The sequence below is a fragment of the Protopterus annectens genome, chromosome 7.part1 (genome assembly GCF_019279795.1).
Source record: "Protopterus annectens isolate FY-2018-M chromosome 7.part1, PAN1.0, whole genome shotgun sequence".
Taxonomy (NCBI): Eukaryota; Metazoa; Chordata; order Ceratodontiformes; family Protopteridae; genus Protopterus; species Protopterus annectens.
This window is the reverse complement of record NC_056740.1, coordinates 50,148,520-50,170,000: the sequence shown is the minus strand read 5'-3', so window position 1 is coordinate 50,170,000 and position 21,481 is coordinate 50,148,520. Positions and strand designations below refer to the sequence as shown.

Below are 21,481 nucleotides of genomic sequence, written 5' to 3'. Positions count from 1 at the left end.
AAAGAGTTTTATAAAACTTGCTAACCGTTTCTGAAGGTGTCATACTGTCCACACACACATACACGCTGCATTCGCGCTAAAAAAAACCCGCATTTGCCATTTGTGTGCACTCCATCCTGGTTAATGAGTACAAGCGTCCTCAAAGGAAGAGATGGTGCATTTAACAATGGTACATTACATCATGACATGTCACAGAATACAACGTATAAAGTATTCTTGTATTTACAGACCAAGGATAAAAAAATACAAATCCCATAGCATCCCGAGGTTGACAAGCTTAATAAAACGCAACCTCACTGGTAGTGTAGGATAGCAACCAATTGCTATACAGCTTACTGAAACATCTAAGGAGTTAGTTCAGACAGCAGCACGCAGTTGTCAGTTGCTGATGAAAGTAGGGGAGCATCTTGGCGATTCTAGGATACATACTAGTCCGAAGTAACTCCAGAAAATGGGGAACAACGGGAGCGCGAGTAACAGCAACAAAAGGGTATCATTTGGATTGGAAGAAGAGGAGAGAGTTAGGGTGCTACAGGGTATTAGGGTGAGCCTGTCTGCTCTTCTCTTTTTGGGGTGTCGTCTAATGCTGACGTAGGCATGCCCAGCCATACACCTGCATGTCCAGTAATTAACTTTAAACCTTAAAGGGCGATATTCTATATGACCCAACTTCAAACACACTGATGAAATTAAAAGGATACAAGTGACCCCCCGCAAAGATAGCGGAGTCCAGACTAATGTGCGTTTGATATATATATTGCTAGCTATCCATGTTTCTAAGGCATTCATTTTAGCGTATGTGTTGCATTTTTAACCTTGTATTAAGAGAACCTCCGTGCATATCTGAAGTATTCTTCAAGGGTTTGATGGGATGGTTCACAATGTGTAATTCCAAAAATCTTGACTACACCACTAGATGCTAACAACAGTGTAATGTGAGGTCAGTCATAGGATGCAGAAACTTAAGTTGTTGTGACTTTCGGCTTTTCCCGGTTAGGGGTCGCCACAGCGGAACTCCGGTCCGCTAATGATTGGCAGTAGATTTTTTACGTGCCGAATTGCCGGTCCTGACGCACAACCTTCAACGAAGGTACGCCCATTCCCGCATCTCTCTGCACAGAAGACGCTCTAGCTGAGAATCGAACAGGACAACATCTTACTGTGAGGCGACAAAGTTACCGCAGCAGCACCACCACCGCAGTCCGCAGAAACCACCTTAAGTAACGTGCAATATTAGCAATGGCTCACTTATGGACAAAGCATTCGCTTTGACCCAAAGTATCAGTGAGCAATTGGGACCCCCCATGATGGACATGCTCATCTCCTGACAGCGCCATCAATTGCCTGAGTTGTGTCAGGTGGGCAGTAATCAATGCTTTATCCCTGTCTATAGTATAGAACTGTCTTGTGCTGCAATCTGTTTAAAACAGTTCTTATATCTATCTACTTATCCCTTGAGAAAACATTTACTTTATTTCTCTTCGTTTCTGTAAAGAGACATGGTTGCCGTCTGTCCTGTGTCACCATATCAAATGTCATTTGTCATTCTCACTTAGGATAATTTGTCATTTTTAAACATTATTCTCAGAGTTCACCAAGCATTACTGTCTATACCAGTAATGTGCATGCTCGCTCACTCACTTGCTTTCATTCCAGTTCTAACAAGGGTCATGGTGGCAACAGGCACCCTAAACTTCAGAGCCTCTAGCCAGATTCTTTATCAGCCTGAGAAATCCCCACATGCTCCCTGGCCAACTGAGCAATGTAAACCTTACATGTTATGGATCTGCTCTAGGGCTTCCTCCTGGTGGGTCAATAGCTTGAAGAACACCAAAGGGAGCTCCCCCAAGGAGCACCTTTATAGGATTCCTAAATCATTTCATTTAGATTTATTTGGTCAGAAAGAGCAGTGTCATTGCATCAGAGCTCTCAGAGTTAATAAAGTCCTGGAACATAAACTTAATGATCCTGTAGAGAAACATGTTTTCTGCTACTTATACCCATGATCTTGTTATTTCAATGTTTATTTAGAGCTGTTGAGGATGGGGACTTAGAATGGCAGGTAAAGAGAGGACTGTCCATGAACTCATCCCATGGTAGTTCAACAAAGATCAGTTCAGCCGACAAGACTGAAACCTCTGACTCACTTGTCAGGCTTGTTAACAAGATCTGAGTACTTAAACTCCTAATTTAATAGCAGCTACACATCCCACCCGAAAGCAGCCATCTACAGTTTTTGGGAAGCATATTATGGTCTGAGATTTGGAGGTGTTAAATTCTTATCCCAGCCGCTTCACAGTCAGAAACCGAATCACTCATATCGATTTCAGAGGTCACTATTAGATGAGACCATAGTAGTAACTAACATCTTTTGCAAACAACACAGATGCCATCTCTTTGTCTCCAAGCTGGATATCCTCCCAACCTCATGTGGTTTAGCAGTGACAAGCAGGAGAACAGACAGAACTCTCACTGCATTCATGCAAAGATTAGATAGCATGTAACACTGCTACTGGTGCCCCATACTATCACAAAACTTCACACAACACATGGCAAAGCACAAACACATATTTATGCAAGGCTAAATTACATGCCCACTCTTTCAAGGCTTTAATGGAATTTGAATTACGTGGTGGTCTTGATAGACTGCAGTTTACATGCTTAAAATTATATTCATGTTTTAATTATTTGCAGTTTTGAGAGTTATTAAGTACTTGTAAATATGTTTCCAGCTATTGTAGTTGTACTGTATATTTTTTCTTTCTTTGAATAGGCAAAATAATATCAATTTCTAACAACTGTATATTAAAGCAGACTGATTCTATTTTTTTTTTTTTGCAGTTATGAGAAAATGTGACATTTGCAACATTAATAACTTGGTCAGACTAGGCTTTATTTTTTCCTGGTGCTTGGTTCATTCAGATTTTTTACCATAGTTTTCAATAAAATTCAAAGAACACTGGCCTGCCTCCTTATCAAACATCAGATTGGTTTGTACAAATATAAAACTGCCTTTTTTGTAAGAAGCAGCATGACTCTTTTGGTCAGACATGAAAATGTCATAATTTTATTGACAAATTACACTCTTACCACTATATTTATAAACCTTGTACACTGTGACTTTTAGCATTGTGCAGTCCCTTGTTGCATGGTCCTGCCTTGGTGTCATTCATAAAATAGAATCACCTCAATTTTACATCTCATACAGAAGAGGTTAACACACAAGTACCATTAATGTGCATCATACATGAAGTCCTGTTTTTTGGCTTCCCTGTTTGTGTTATCTGATTATTAACTTACATTGTTGGAGGATAACTTAATTCACCTCTAGTAGACCTGGACCTATTTGTATAAAGGAACTGTGCATTCTTTATTTAAAACTGTGCTGTCTATAATATGTTTTGCTCCACAGTGTTTTGACTGTCATCGTAGGTTCTGTTAATAAGATGTAGATAGATTTCCCCTACATCATACTTTTGCCAGCTGTTTCACTTGTGGATGCAGTTTGTCAGCCACTGTATGTATTTTTACATACCTTCATTGAAGTATCACTTATGACATAGGCAAATTTACATTTTTATAAAAGTAATCAATCTGTATTAAGTTCACGTTTACAAGTATTATACTGCACATATATTGCTATATGTCATATGATCTAAGCAACATTACATAAATTATTCAATTCCTGCCCTTTTTTAAACAAGAAACATCTGTATTAAACCATCACTTATGACATAGGCAATCATATATAAATGACAACAAACCACACCAGCACAATCCTATTTGCAAGCATTTTACATCACAAACCATACTGACACACTCCCAGATGAAAACATTAGACATGACTTATAATCTACCCAAACATTTTCAGTCGAACATTACATAGCTCATTTAAGTCCTGCCTTCTTTTAAACCTCATTCCTCCCCAGTATGTATTATTCCCACAATTCCCATTTTTTTCTATGTAGTTTGCTCCTAGCCTTTTCTAAAGATTGCAATTCCAGTTGTTTTATCTCATTATTATATTCACTACTTCTAGTATAGTTGGTTTAGATTTTGATTTCCATTTTCTAGTAATTGCTTTTTTGGCAGCCACCATAATTATACACAACAAGGCCTTACCATCTAAGCAATTCTGATTCTGTATCATAGCTCAGAAAAATCATTTCCCTTGTCACACCAAGCTGCCCACCCAGCATTTTCGACAGTGCATCCTGCAGGGAATCACAGTACGCCAACTTACTGCAGTCCCTGAAAATATGTTCCCAATTACCTCTTTCTTCCCCGTTTTACCGCCAGCATTTGCTGTCTACCTGAGGAAAAATTACCTGAGGTATAAAAATATCTATGTAAACATTTCCAAGCAAAAATCCTAAATCTTCTAGATTTTGTTGCATATTTGGGAGACATACATATATTCTGCCATTGTTTCATTGTGAATTGCTATCCAATCTCTCTTCTCAATCCTTTCTAGCCTCCTCTGATTGATTCTTATAATTATCATGCAATATTTTAAATGCTCTACTAATTACTCCTTTTTTAATGCAGCTTTTGTTCTAGATTCTACTAAAAACTCTACCAGTGCTGGTCTTTCATTTAGGACCCCCTCTTTCTTTCTTTTTGCCTATACTGTGATATCAGTTCCTGATAGGGAAGGCAGTCTCTAACCTGCAAGCCAAATAAATTCCTTACGTCTTTCCATTCTATTATCTTTCCCCCTCTAGTTATTTGCTGTCATGCCACTGTATGTATGATAGTCCCCAGAAGTGGTTTCCCCATGAGGTTGAACATTCTGTATCTCAGCTGGAAAATACAATGCATTCTGTGGCATGTTTGTTTCATGTGTTAGATTCTAAATAATCATGAATAAATCTGATCATTTGCTTGCACTGTATTAATATGGTAATGCACACAGTGTAATAATAAGGTGTTCTATGTCCCTAGGCAGTTGTTTGCAACTTTTCACTGAGGAGGACAAATACTGTGTACTTTAGCATGGCTTCATGTTCCAGAAAGATGGAGCCCTGAGTTTGACTCAGGTGACTATGGAGGAGGAACCAAGAAGAGAGGGAGAGGAGAGGAGTGGCCCAAATCACAGTTCTTAGGGTTTGGTGCAGGTAGGGTGTACATACTTGAGGGCACACTAGGAGGTCATTTTCTTTTGTGGATATTGAGGAACCCACCTGTGAAGATTGGAGGAAGATGGGTGAAGGCTACCAGCCTAGTCAAATAGAATTTGATACATAATTCTATCAATTGTATAAATAAATGTAAAATACAGGCTTGTGTTTTTAAATGAAAGAAAACACTGTAAAATGTGAACTTCAAGATTGTTGCAGCATTGCCATATGCGGTAAGGAAAACCAAGACAAGCATTTCAAATGTGCCTTTTGAAGTTGAAAAGATCTTATGAATCTCTTTGATGTTTTACAAGTCAGCTCCAGTGAGTCTGGATGAAGGTTTCAGGCCCATTGTTTAAAGGTTAAAGTTAAGGGCCAGAATTTACATGTGGAAGGTGCTCTGGTTTCTGCTAGAGTATACATGTGAAATGCCTTTTATTGTTGTAGTCTCCTGAGCAGGTGTTAGCTTGCTAAATAATGCAGTTTGTGGCCTGGGAACTCCAGACTAAGTGTCAAAATGATGTAATTTGGGAGGGCCTTAGAGAGCTGTTGGTTAGTGTTTAAAAACTATTGTTGAGTGAGAGACTGAAGAGCATTTTGATCTTGGACATCTAACCCAGCACTGCTTATGCTTTATGTATGTAAGTAGGATTATTGCACTGTGATTTCTCTTAGGAATAGTTAAACTTAGAAGAAAGTTAGACTAAGTATTTTTCTTTGAAATCAGATCTTTCTACAATATTGTTTTAAGTTTCTGTGTGATCTCTGAACTTGTGTAGCATTGTACTGTAGTAGTTTTGTCTTGTGTTTTAATTATTTATTATTAAATATTTTAAAACCTTTACCTGTGGCTGGTTTATGTAGAGATAATTTAACCTCTAAAGTACATTACATATTTGCAAATTTTACTGTCTAAGTCACTCCAAATTAAGCCTTGACTGTCTAGTCACACTACTATTGGATTATAGTATTGCACAGTAATAACCGGACACCCTTTTAAGGGCCTTTTAGTAGCTGATAATTATTAGCTGGGTGGTGGCAGGAATTACTACCGTATGGTCTGGGTAATAGGGGCACAGCTGGAGAACTTGTGCCAGCCTTTTCCCAGGAGGGTCTGTGTGGTTGTATAACCTCTTCTCAAAGTGTATGTGTGTGTGTTGTGTCAGCGACTTGGGCAGGGACACGAAGCACTGGTTGGACAGAGAGGGTACTGGAGGTTTTAGCTTGCCCAGCTAGGCTGAGATCTGGACCCTGTAGCTGTGCCAGTGGGGAGTCTTATTGGGGACCTGGTGAGCAAGGGAGCAACCAGCCCCAGAATGACTGTGATCTCTGTGTGCACTTAAGGGAAATTGTACTTTACTGTGTGTATTAGTTATCATTTCCTCTTCTAGGAGACAACCTCCCTGGTGTTAGTGGCGAGGATTGAGGCTCCTTGATTGCTGGGCCAGGGCACGGTCGTCATACCACCTTCTGTGCTCTGGGCTGGAGCAGGACCACATCAGTGTAACACTACTTGTGGGAAGTGAGTGGACAGCCTTTGCAGATGGCCCATTATATATTTTCAGTTCTGTGATATGTCAAGTGCATGTCGGGAGATTAGTGCTGAAAAAGCAAGAAAAAGTGTGAAACACACATGATGGCTTTTTAAGTGATGGCCCCTCCAAGGTGACTCTCCTCCAGTGATGGGGAATGATAGGGATAATTGTCTAGAAGGGGCTGATGACTGACAGACAACAGGGAAAAAGTGATCAAAAAAATAAAGTGGTATTGTTTGGTAGAGCAGGTAAAGAAGTGATGGAAGTATCAGACTTTTGTAGGGCATTGTGCAATGCTGGCTAATGAGCTTAGCCAAATTCCCAACTTCCAAAAACTACTGCATAGTCAATTGACTTCATCAAGGTCACACAGTAGGCAAAAGAAGGCTGAGGGAATCAAATTCTGCACCACAGGAAGCAGCTCATTAACAGGTCATAGTGATAGATATCTGCGCTAACCTCCAGACCACCTTTTAGCATCCCTGGCCATGTCTGTGGAGCAGCGTTTATTAACATATTATTCTAATGAGGTAATCATGATTGGGTAACACACTTTATTGGTGGGGGTTTGATGTAATCATTGTTTTGGGGAATGGAGCAGGTATGGTTACGCTGTTGTGCATGGCTGCACAGTACACAGCTGCAGGATGATGCTTTGCATTTCACTGCTTAAATGTTGTATTTTGAACTGTTTTCACCCAATATGTCTGATGTTCTTAATCAGCAATGTTATGCTGAGCAGCACATCACATTTACAGGGACATCAGGGCAATGCCAGTTGAGTTAGGTGCAGTATGTCTGCAGTATAGTTGTAACCCTGTATGTATCCAGCCCACTTACCTACTTTAGTTAGCAATTCACTTGCCTATGAATAATGCAAATTTGTGTGTGTGTGTGTGTGTGTGTGTGTGTGTGTGTGTGTGTGTGTGTGTGTGTGTGTGTGTGTGTGTGTGTGTTGGTGGCTTAATTTCCAAACCCAGTCTATTTTTGGACATTTCTAGGTATGCAGTAGAATATGTAGGCTTTCCATTGGATTTGGTATCTTCTAGGAAATGTATAGGGTTATGTGGCTTATTCTGAGTCCCTGCCTAAGAAACTGCATACTACATTTGTAAATCCCAGTCTTATTAAACACAAAATAGTATGTGATGAGTATACCAAGTGAGGAGAAGGACTGTGTACAACATTTTATACTGGACTTTATGCAGTATCCAGTAGTTTTGCTACATAAGCATTGATGTATTAGTTGAATATACAAATTACCATGTGAAAGTCTGTCTTGCCTTTTAAGTCTGTCTATCTGTGCAGTTGGCTGTTGTATAGCTAATCTAAATTTGGTCTCACAACTTTTTCTTCACCTATATCACTCTTTTTTTTGCTTGACGTCTTGTAATTTCAACATCACACTGCTGATGAAAGGAAGAGGCAGATATTCCATCCCTTTAATAAAGATGCTTGTTCTCACATCATATATGAAACTCGTCTCCACAATCTGCCAGTCAGATTTCCTTATACTTTTCTTATCCCTTCCCTTCAACTGTAAATTAACACTATGCTAGTTAAAGCTGGAGGCATGGTTTTATATTTATGCATTATGCATTGAAACAGGAGACAGGTTTTGGAGTTCAGTCACTGTGATAGATAAATTACTACATGATTGTCCTATGTACTATCAAAGACTGGAGCTGTTTGCTGCCTCGACATTTTTTCATATTAGTATGACCTAGAAGACCAGGTATACAAGGTCATGAGATATAGGGACATAGCTTACAATGATAAAAATAATGTCATTTGGCTTGTGGCTTTTTTCCCATCTCAGTGGACTGAAGCAATGATTCATATGTTTTTGTTCATTATTTGTAGTTAATCAGGAGTGTTCTGTTTATTTTCCTGTATGTTCTCCTGGAATTGTAAGTGACATGATTTATTACGTTATTTGGTTGTTATAGGGGTGCGTTGTATTTAGATAATATATGGGTGTGTTTATGTTTGATTCCTTAAGGAATCACATTTTTCTGGTAGATGATGAGTGTGTTTGTGGTTTTGTTCATTGTTTTGTGGTGCAGTTATTTACACTGCAGTTTCCTACTTTGTTACTCTATTGAAGCTAACAGTTATATCATTGAAGCAGTCCAGAGTATAGTACATGTAGCAGCTTCTTCTATGCTTTTCTCACATTTCTCCAAATAAGTCTAACCTCTTCCATAGGTTAATTGATCTTCTCATTAAATACCACTTCCTATTGGATTCATTTGGTGACTGGCACATTTTTTCAGTTAATGACAGTTCCTGGGCCACCTTCATTAATGTTGTCTTACACCCATGCCTACACAAAATGTTAAAGTATTTAACAGATCTCTGAATTTCAACCCAGCAATAGTGATAACCATTCTCTTCTTCCATATATAGCTGGTAATTTGGGTATGGCAACTTGCTAGTTTCTTAATGGCCAATATATAACTGGTTGTGGAAAAGAAGGGGGGTCAGAACTTAGTCATCTATCATCTCATCTGGACCAGGTCATTAAGTTTCCTGTTGAACATCAGCAGTTGAAAAGCTGAGATATTATACCTGCACAGCTAACAAAGAACCATCATCTTCCTCTCATGCTGGCACTGCTTTTCTTGCTCCTCTGTATCAAACTGTTTCATCTGATCAGCTGTTTTGAACTCTAGGCATTTCATTTCTAGCTCATATTTTTTTAATACCATCTGAATTCCAACATCATCTAAGATCATCTGAAGATGGACTCGCTCAGCTTGCAGCATGGTCTGCACCAACAGCCATTATTTGTCTGCCTAGAGTTTCAGTGGACTGTGTCTCAGCTGCACACAAGGCCGCTATTATATCCTCCTCGGATATACCTGAATGCCAAATTCCCATGTTTTTTTACTCCTTAATCAGCTCTGACACTGACATTTTTCCATACTCCACAGCACTTTTTGCCTTTTTTTAACTAGTCTGACTAGAAAATAAATTAACTGTTGTGCAAGATATACAGCTATATATTTACTTTTTGCCTGCAAGGGTATACACACATCTTGGTGACCAAAACTGCTTTACAGACTATCCATGTTTAATTTACAAGCTTCAGCTACTGTCTACTTTTTAATGTACGGCACATATGTTTTATGGGCTTTAACTCCAACACTATTGTCATCAATAATTGATGTGATTCAGAGCCAGCGTAGAGGGTTTGACATCCACCATTGATACCAGTTAGATTTCAAAGGGTAGTTGGCCTTAGTAGTATATTTTAAATGTGCAGTGCTGCCTTGGGTAAATCACAAAACCTGCCATATCCTGGTACACTCCACACTGCACAGTTGCAGATGAGAGTTATGCTCATTGACTTAAAAATATTTCAGTCACCTAAGACTGGGATCACTGCCCTTCAGTGCAGTCTTGACTAGAATTATTTTGCACCCCCCCCCCACAAACAATATTTCTCAGAAAGGAGGAGTAAATGATGAATCTCTAGCACCAACTCCTCCTTCTGAAATTTTAAGGTGCACTGCCACCAGTTAGTCAAAACTAACAAAACAAGAATACACCTTACTATTTAGTCTTAAAATAAGTAAACTTCTAAATATTCAAACAGTAACACTTAACTCTAAGTAGTTCCCATTCTCAGTTGGTACATGAAAGTGTATAAACCCTATAACAAATAAATCTGATATCAGCCTTAACCATTCAAAACTAATAAAAAAAATCTTTACTTGGAATAAATATGTTAAAGCATTTTTTCCAAGTAAAATGCAGACAATAAAAAAATAAAGGCTTGTACAATAATCTTCAAAAAAAAAAAAACAATCAAATAGAAAAGTACGAACATAAAAACTAGAAACTCTTCACTTCTGGCTAAAAATATACTTTACCCATTTTTAAGTCCAAAATGGAATTTTAAGAGTCCTTACAGGCAGTGTAGTTGAGCTTTGTCTAAAGGGTTATCTTCAACAGTTTAGTAGCTGTTAACTGTTTGAATTAACAGTCAGTCCCCTTACTTATGCATTCTGAACAGAAATTCCTGCAATTTTAGTTTAAATTTGGAAGATGACATTCCTATGTGAAAGGAGAAGGTGTATTAACAAATTAACATTAACGTACATTATACTTCACATATATTGCTATATATTGTATAACCTAAGCAACATTACAGCTTGTTATGTATTTTTCTTTCAAAGAACAGGAACAGTTTCATAAAGTGTTACAGTTTTCTAATAACTAGTAGGAATTACCTAATACTTTATTCTTCCTGTCTTCTAGTTCATCAGTGTGGATTATAATAAAAAGTCTATGATGATTCTTGCTTCTTGGAAAAACAATATTGTCATCACCTTCATGATGAGCCCCTGCTATTATATCAGCATTTATAAATCTTTTATTGAGGTGGCATTTCTCATTCTTAATGATACATTTTCGTTTGTTTCTTAGGATTTTTGGTGGAAGTCATTGAATACCCTTGGATTATTTCCCACTGTTATGGAAACATTTCTGTAAATATTGTATCTGCATATGAAATTTGAGTGCTGATGCAGTAGTAGTGGCCTCTAAATAATTCTAGATATAAGCTTGTTTTGGATTTATAACAGTATTGTGAATTATACAAGAGAAAATGCTCTTTCCTATTAAAAAAAAAAAAAAAAAAACAGTCTGAAATGACATTCAGATCCCCACACATTTCCCATACAGAGGGCTTTGTTCCCTGCACCACTTGACTTAATATTATCAAATTCAAAGTCATTGTATCTTGGAGAAAGATGATTCTGACAAGCAGTAATCACTTTTGAACAATACTGAATTGGACCAAGTTTGCATTATCACACACTTGATTCTTCAACTGACGTCGTATTCAAGAGATGTCTGTGATCTCATGCTTGTACAGCCTTAACTAAAGCCTCTTTAATTTGCATATGAAGGTACTTGCCAGCAATATTAGAGATGACCCTCACATTACTGGTATCTCACTTGGAAAGCTTCAGTGAGGGACAGAGCTTTCTATTGGTGCATTGTGTATGCTTACTTAACCATTCTTCTCTGGTCTGGCTGTATGAAGATGGCTTTACACTAAATGCCATAAAAGTGAAGTCCTTTTTAGTACATTTTAAATTTATTTTCTCAGCTTGGAAGCCGCACTCTTTTCTTATATACATGATGTATCCTTATGTGCTGCATTGATTATAATTTGCTTAGTTTTCTATTGTCTTCATTTCTTGAAAATTGCTGATTGGCCTCTCTTAATTATGTCATTGATATTCATTAGTACAAATGTTAGATGCTTTTCTACTAATCAGTTTTTACAGCAATTGGTAGATTTTATTTTATTTATTTTTTGGATAATTGACAAGGCCCTATTTAAGTGGAGTTCTGTGGAGTAAAGCTCCACATTTGCAGTTTAAGTCGCAAACATGTTCCCCATGCAAGTATTTTCTACATATTTTAAAAGTGGTTTGTCTGTTTTTACTGCTGGCTTGCCTATTTGCTGTTATTTTTGCAGAAGTTTCAAAGTAAGTGTTATATGCTTTGTTAAGTTACTTCATAGTAAGAGACTTGTTGATTCTTATCACTTGTCCTTGACTAATATGTTTCATTATGACTTGCTTTGTAAGAGGAAACCTCCAAAAGTGATGCAGAACACAAAAACAACCAAACAACAAGAAGTTCCACTGGAAATTAGCAGAAATGGAGTCTTGGACGTAGTTTTAGACTTAGCTCTTTCATTCTTTTTTAGTCAAATGACAGCTTCTTCAGAATCTAAAACTTCAACTTAACATCAAGATTTAAAACTGGTGCATAAAGATCCCATGCTGTATATTAGCCAATCATCATACCCTCAAGAAACACACCTATTTCTTAAAGTAACAGTCATAAAACAATCTAAATATATATATACTCCTTCAATGCAGAAAAAGTAGTAGTAAATAAGATACACTTTTATAACCTTTGCACTAGTAAAAAACATTTAATATTTACTGTTTCACTGAATCTTGGACTCTTGTCCGCTCTTAATTTAATTTGCCTCTGGGATTCACAGCATTCTAATAACATGTTTACTGAGTCAAGAATATAAAAATAAATTTTTTTGAAACTAGGGCAAATCAATGAATATTTAGCTATGGAATTGCTCACATCCCTCTTTTTTATGGCCAGGGTATGTTCAAAAATTCTCAGTGATAACTTTCCCACAGTCTTGCCCATGTAGTAACTAGGGCACAAATTACACAAAGCCAGGTAAAATACCCATGGGAGTTGCAGTCATATCTGTTTCAAGACCACAGATCAAAATTCAAAGCCTTCACATAAACATTCAATCTGTTGCAAATATACCGGCACAGAAGGCTAGCACCTAATGTTTTAGCCAAATCCCCATTTCCTAAGATTATGTTCCAATTTTATTTTTGAGCATTTGTCTGTAAATTCATTGTCAGTAGTGACACACCCACCCTGTCACGGGCCCCGTTGATTTGCTACAGAGGAGCTTTTCCACTCCCCATTTCCATTGAAATGTCTCTAATTAGAGACATTGTAAAACAAAATGGGAAAATAATCTTAGAAAATGGGGATTGGGCTAAAACATTAGGTGATAGCCCTGTATTCACTTACAAGAGAGTGTGGTGTATAAAATGAGGTTACTATTAGAAAATCACTCAACTACGAACTTGGCAAAACATGACACACCAGGCACATCCAAGGGAGGGGGTACAAACAATGCCAGTATATTTGCAGCACATTGAATGTTTATGTGTTGGCTTTGAATTTGGATCTGTGGTCTCAAAACAGATATGATTGCAACTCCCAGGGGGTAGTTTACCTGGCTTTGTGTGATTCATACCCTAGTTACTATGTGGGCAAGACTGTGAGAAAGTTATCACAGAGAATTTACGAACATACCCTGACTATAAAGAAGAGAGATGAGAGCAATTCCTTAGCTAAACATTTCATTGATTTTGCCTAGTTTCAAAACATTTCATTTTTACATTCTTGACCCAGTGAGCATGAAATATTTTACAGGTGATTACAAGGCATTATTAGAATGCCAAAAATCTTACTGGCAAATTAAATTAACAGCAGGCAAGAGCCCAGGACTCAATGAAACAGTAAATATTAAATGTTTTTTATTAGCACAAAGTTTATAATTTGTGTCTTATTTACTACTACTTTTTATGCATTGAATGAAAATTGATATATGTTGCAATATATATTTACACTGTTTTGTGACTGTTACTTTAAGAAATAAGTGTGTTTCTTGGGGAGAGATGATTGGCTAATATAGAGCATGTGATCCTTATGCAATAGTATTAAATCTTGATCTTACATTGAAGTTTTAGATTCTGAAGTTCTTCTTTGATTGAAAAAGAACAAAAGCGCTAGGTCTAAAACTATGTCTGAGACTTTGTTTGTGCTCATTTCCATTGGAACTTTTTGTTGCTTGCTTTGTAACAAGGCCATAGCTGAAAAAGGGCCCTTCTTGTTCAATTCACGTATGCATTCACAAAAAAAAAAAAAAGGAAAAATACGGTACCTTTTAGCTTGTTTGAATTCCCATGATGTATTTTGGAGTAGATATATTAAGGCATTAGTTGTTGTTATAGGTAGTTCATTTTTTAGAGTCTTGTGCAGTGAATATCTTTTATGGATTTGATTTTTTTTATTTTGTTTTTGTTTTAAAACAATAAGTAAACAAATCAATTATAAAACAAACAAATAACTATTTACGAAACAGCCTCAGTTACTCACAGCAGGAAAAATAAAGAATAAAATTTATTATGTTAGTGCTTTCACAGTATTCACCGCTTCATCAAAGGTTTGATGAAGTGGTGAATACTGTGAAAGCGCTTACATAATAAATTTTATTTTTTTCTTTTTCCTGCTGTGAGTAACTGAGGCTGTTTCGTAAATAGTTATTTGTTTGTTTTATAATTGATTTGTTTATTTATTTTCCACTATTTTGCTGTTGCTGATTATGCTGCAAGTATAAGCTGTTTTTTTTCTTTCAAATAACTATTTACATAGGTCCATAGTGGATCAGTAAATCAAAGTTATACATATCAACAACAATTAATATTTTTCAAGTAAGTCTTTAAGTCAAGATTTATATGAATGTGTAATATTAGAAGTTCTCATCTTTATAGTATGGAGTTCACTACTGCAAACAATTTTTTGCCATACTGATAAATTCATCATTAGAGGGGGTAACTTTCCAATTTTTAGTCATTACTTTACTGGGTATAGCAAAAATAGACCAAAGAAGAGGCACTTGTTTTTTTTTTTTTTTTATAATTATGTCAGGAATTGGAGCATTAAATAAAACTAAAGATTTAGAAATATTAAATCTTTCTGACTATCACAGTGACTGAACTTGAATGAAGTCATTAATTTATTTCCAAAAAGGGGTGATGGCTTCACATTCATATACCACATGCGTCCAATCAGCTATTTTTTCTAGAATCACATCTATAGCATTTTATTGTAGTTGATTTATACATAATTGTAATTTTGTTAGGAGTGACAAAAGCTCTGGGTAAGAATTTTCAAGTGAAAATGTTCCAAAATAATGAAGTTGTAGTTTTATCTGTAGAGTTTAATATTATTTTCTTGTATTTTTCAGAGAAGTCTTCATTATTCATTTTTGAGGAGTAGTTCCATCAGGAATTGTCTAAATATGTGGAATCTAACTTAAGAATTTTATAAATTTACAAATATGATTCATTTTAATTGCAGTATTATTAATATTTATTAAGTATTCCAATAATTTGGGAAACAATTTCTTATCTAGGTTAAATATCTTATTAATCTCTGTGTTCAGAAAGTCTATAAATATTTGTAAACTTAACCACTTCTCAGAATCTTGATTGCATTTGGACGTTACATTGTCAACAATATATCTATATAGCTATATATATATATATATATATATATATGTGTGTGTGTGTGTGTGTGTTTGTGTGTGTATTTGTATGTTTATATATATATATATATATATATATATATATATATATATATATATATATATATATATATATATATATATGGGTCCACTTCTGAATCTGGAATACTGAAATTTCAAATTTTAGTATATCAAGACCTGAAGTTCAAACAGTAAAAACACGAAACCACACAACAGCAAAACACCATACACCATAAAAATAACAGTAAAACACAACCCTCCCCAGTATAACAATATCAACAATAATAAATAAAAACAAACAGAGGGCACACCCCCCGCTACTTATATATACCAACTCTGATGTCACACTAACTCTAAAAAAAAAATACTTGTACGTGCACTACACTCCCATTGCACACTGTCATACTTACACTCACTATAATAACACACATACGCACTCTACACATGTAGAAAAATCACCACTTTCAACACTAACATAACAGTCTCCCACCTACCTACCCCAAACTAAACCTACAACTCCCCCCCAAAATAAAGCCCAACACATGTATACACAAAATCCTACATAATGAAATACCTACCTGAATCTCCGTACATAACCAGACGTCGGCCACTATGCAAAAATCCCAGAACACATTCCCCTTAATGAGACAGCAAACAACAAGCTACACACCACACCTACTGCAGATTTGGGAAATAAAGACTCTTTAAAGTGCAGTTTTGAACAACTGCTCTTTCAACGTTCTGGTCTCGAAATACTGAAATTTGAAATTTCAGTATTTCGAGATTCGAACGTCGACACACACACACACACACACACACATATATATATATATATATATAGGTTAACTATCATATGTTTGACAGTAGAATGTTCGAGTGTACAAATGTCCGAACAAAATGTTCAGAAATCAGTACACCAGACACTGTAAATGCTGAACTGAACATTTCAGTGAAGTCGAATGTCGAACATGTCGACTACACTGAAATGCTCAAATCTGCTCAACATTCTACAACAGGTTTTTGCAGGGGGGCAAGCCCCCCTGCACCCCCCACATCCCCCTACTTATATATACAAACTCCGAGATTGCACTACACTGAGGAAAGGGTACATTTCCTGATCCCCACTATAGTGCGATCTGCACTACATTGTCAAACCTTGCTATAGCGAATGTTTGCTATTGTAATGTTTGACAATGCCATAGTCGCACTTCTGGTTCTTCTACCTGAGTTTCACACATTGGTTGATCGCACATAGCGTGATCGACAATGTGATGGTAAACCTGTATGTTTATATATATATATATATATATATATATATATATATATATATATATATATATATATATATATATATTAGTACCATTTAAGAACTGATGTCAATAAAGTTACTTTGTTGTTTCAATACCAGCATTTTGTTGAAGTTATGAGTTTCTAAGCAGTCATTTTATATGCAATTGGAAACATAGAAAATATTAAGTCTTTAATACAATCATTAGAATATGTGAACTTTTGGAAGAGGAAATGATGTTATTTAAATAGGGAATTTGAGAAGAGGGTGTAATTCCATTTACAAAAAAATCTTTTAATGACCAGATAAAACTATTAGGGACTGTTTGTTTATGACTGGTTGTGATATATTTATTATTTACTAATAATATTTCTTGATGTATTTTTTTCTGTTTTGACTCATAAGATGAATTTATCCACAGTGCTATAACTTTTACAGTTGTTGAAGTAGTATACAACTGAATGCCAGAGACCAATATCCCTACCTTTTCTGTGCCAATCAAAGGAAACTCTTGGTTTATTAGGATGCTAAAAAAATTAAGTAGAATACTATTCATCTTATTCATCAATTTTTTTGGGTGGAGATAGTACTAAAGATTGTAAGACAAACAATATTTTAGGGAGAATTACCATCTTAATAAGCAGTAATCGTTTGTGGTAAAGAAGAGTTTGTTCCAGTTTGTGAATAAACTTAAAATTATATCAACAAGCTTTTGAAAGTTTGTTTGTATCATTTCTTTACTATTAGACATAATGGTTATACCAAGGTATTTCATTTGATTATTCCAATTGTAGTTAGAATATTTTTTGTATGAATTTTAATTTTTTTTATTAATTAGTAATTTGTTTGTTTTGTTATGATTAAATCTTAAGTTTGAGATTTCTTCAAATTGACTCATAGAACTAATTATATGTTCTAATGAATTCTCTGTATTTCCTATTGTTAGTAAAATGTCATCAGCAAAGGTCTGACTCTTTAGTTCTTTTATTTTAATGCCATTAATGTTCTTATTGAATCTAATACTATTATCAAAGGGTTCTATAGCTAATGCAAAAAAGTAAAGTTGATAACAGAGTGCCTTGTTTTGTGCCTTTTTGTAATTTTAAGGAATCAGAAAGAAAGAAAACATATTTTAACATAAGCACAAGAGTTATTGTATAACTTACAAATTAATGCAATTAGCTGAGGTGAGAAATTTTGCACTTTAAGTGTTTTACATAGGTACGACTAATTAACTGAGTCAAAAGCCTTATCTAAATTGAGACTAATGATATAATGTTCTTTTTTCTTTTTATTTTAGTTCATTAATGTATGTATTCTTATTATATTATCATGTACTTGTCTATTTAAAATAAACCCAGTACCCCCCAATTTGATCATTGTTAATCAGATTAGGTATAAGTGAATTAATTCTGTTAGCTAAAATGGACATGAACATCTTATAGTCCACATTTAAAAATGAAATGGGTCTGCATGATGTGCACTTTGTAGGATCCTTATCTTGTTTTAAAATAGATGATATAAGGGAACATTTCCATGACTGGGGGACTTCAGCAGTTGTTTTTATTTCTCTATACACCTTACCTCATATTTTAACTGCATAAACCAGTAGTATTTATATAGATCTGGTATAAGACCATCTAAGTCTAGTGCCTTATTATTTGTTTAACTTTTTTATTTGATCTTTTATTTCTGTTAAAGTGAATGGTCTATCATTTTTTATTTGTTCACTTGTTATTTTATTATTTATATCTTCCCTTAGAAAAGTTTCAGATATATCACCATTATATAGGTTCATATGTTAGTACTAAGCTAACTGCCCTTGCGAGCCATTTTAAGCATAGCCAGTTATCCCTTGTGAGACTCAAACCCTGCACCTTGTGTTTGTAAGGCAAGCACCTTAACCATAAGGCCGCCATCCCAGTGACCCTTTAGGTTATTTGTATTATTATTATTTATATTTTCATAAAATATTTTAAAGCCCTCAAAATACCTTTAATAACTGTTCTTCTTTATTTATTATTTATGTGTTATAATTTCTTTGATATGATTTAGTTTATTCATTTTTTTGATCCAAGAGCAAGTATATGCAGGCTTAAAGGGTTTACTGAATATACCTGAAGTTTAAGTTTTCCAGGTTTATTGAAACTTAGAATTTCAACATATTTTGTATTTAAGTTTTTTAAGTTCAGACTGACTGATAATGTAATTTAGTTTTATATTTAACTTTAGTGTGTCTATTTTGGCCTATAGTGTATTCAGGTCTTTGTCCCATTTTCTTGTTTTACTAATATACCAACTTGTAACTCTTTGTTTTAAGTAAGCCTTTAGTGAATCCCATAAGAGAATGTCAGATACTTCATGTTTATTTCTAGGAAATGTTTGATCTCTTTAACATAGCAATCCTTGAATCCTTTTATTTTAATAATGCATACTGGTAATCTCCTGTGATGTATTAAATTGTCAGTTTTAAAATAATATTAAAGATTACAGCATGATGCTCTGAAAATGGGCATGAAACTATTGAAACTTCTCTGATATTTAATAACAGATTGCTTGAGACAAATATTTTATGAATATTTGTTTGTGCTCCATAGCTATATGAATAATGGGTAACATGAAGTGAGTTTGTTTTCCTCAGCTCATATATATCCTTTAAATTCATTAGATTTACAAAATTTGTTAAGTGTTTGGCTGAAGATGTGATTCTCAGCTTTCTGTCTGCAGTGGAATCTTTGCCTGATGAAATACAATTAAAATCAGCAGCCATTATCACTTCATCTTTCATGTAATAAACAATAGTGTCTAAGTAATCGTTTGCATCTTTAGCTTCAACTGATGGAATCCAATAACAGTTCACCAATGTATATAGTTTTCTGTTCCACTCAATTATAACAATGCTTAACATACCATTTTAGCAACATAGGTACCTATTACTTTAAGCATTACTGGTGAATTCTTCCATAAAATGAGGGAGCCTCTTCTTTTAGCTTGAAAGCCAGAACTTGCTAAAAAACAAATAATTAAGTAAATGTGTTTCCTGTAGAAATACTGTTTGAGCTGTATGCAATTGCAAGTATTTGAACAGACCCACCCATCTTTACTGGATTATTCAGTCCATTAATATTAATAGATATGAATTTATATAAGAGAGAAAAAATGGGTATGATGCAAATCACATTTATGTACAGAACTTACTGTATACTTATATATATATATATATATATATATATATATATATATATATATATATATATATATATATATATAGCAATATGAAATCTTCAGCATGGACAAAACTTTTGAAAGAAATAAAAAAAAAAATACCTAATGATATAAGCCTAAAACATTCTACCATGGAATAACATATTCTTAGTTTGTTGAAAAAGTTGAACAAACTACCTCTCAAACTCTCCTTTAGACTAACAAGGCTTAGCTCATGCTTCTGGTTCATATTAATGTCTCATATTTTTAGTGTGCATCATCTTAAAAAAAGATTGTCAGTGAGATATTATGAATAAGAAAAGTTAAACAGATGTTCAAAATCTTTATTATAAGTTGACCAAACTGAATATTTCTACAATCATCTTTTGCTGTACCTCACATTATCTCTCTGGTCTTCTATAGGGAAGAAGTTACTTATTTTAATATTTAATAATTTATATGATTTCTATTTTTTCTATTTTTTTTTTACTATGTGTAAAGTTGTTTACAGGATCATAAGTTCATAAATTAGTGTCAGGCTAACTGTCATTGTGGGTCATTCTAAGCCCAGCCAATTACCCGATGTGAGAATCAGACCCTGTACTTTGTACCTATAAGGTGAACACCTTAAACACTATGCCAACCTCCCACCCTTGTGGACATATTTATATTCTTTAACTGTATATATATTTTCTTTTTCTGATCTCTTTCTATTTTTGTTTGTATACTATGTCTTGTACTATTACTGTATTCCTAGGTTTTATATTTTAGCTATAGTCCTAGTATAGAATATCATATAATAGAACATTTATATTTACCTTTATATATGTGATACTTTTTAATCTAGTACTACTGTTAGAAGCAGTCTTATTTTCCCTTAAATATTATGTCTAATAGAATCTGAACAAATATCTGAAAAATCTTCTGTTTTAAGATTCAAACTTTCCATAATATATTGTTCTGAGATATTAAGTTTTGTTATCATTAAAAGATACAATAAGAGATAAACACAATCCTAAGTGTTTTAACAGAAGAGTCTTTATTTAGGCTAGTATATAAACTATCCTTTTGGTGTACTGCAAGCATTCAGCATTATTTAATAACTGACAGTGTTTATAATGCAATTCACTGTCTTTTGCTTATTATCTAACTTGTATTCATTGACATCTTAGCATATTATTTAAAATATTATGATAATTTACTTTTAGACAGGAAGAAGTAACCAGAATTTTCAGAACTCCAGCAGCATCTCTAAAGTGCTCATGTCTAATTTGTTTCAAGCTAATTTTTATGATAAGGGCTTGAAAATGAACAATCAGTTACAATTCACATAAAAACACTTGCGAGTGAATCCAAACCACCTCTACATTACACATCAATCCCTTAAACCCTTCCAAACCACTAAAAAAAAAACAAAAAAATCATT

General features: G+C 34.7%; 1 protein-coding gene across 1 annotated transcript in view; it reads left to right on the top strand.

The window, feature by feature from the left end:
* The first annotated feature begins 350 nt into the window (after positions 1 to 350).
* Positions 351 to 21,481, top strand: part of CHCHD6 (coiled-coil-helix-coiled-coil-helix domain containing 6) — a 3,644,424-nt gene continuing 3,623,293 nt past the window's right edge. Inside the window, exon 1 of the mRNA XM_044078539.1 lies at positions 351 to 544. Coding sequence (XP_043934474.1) covers positions 452 to 544 — 93 coding nt within the window. The 5' untranslated portion in view covers positions 351 to 451. The remainder of the gene's footprint in view (positions 545 to 21,481) is intronic.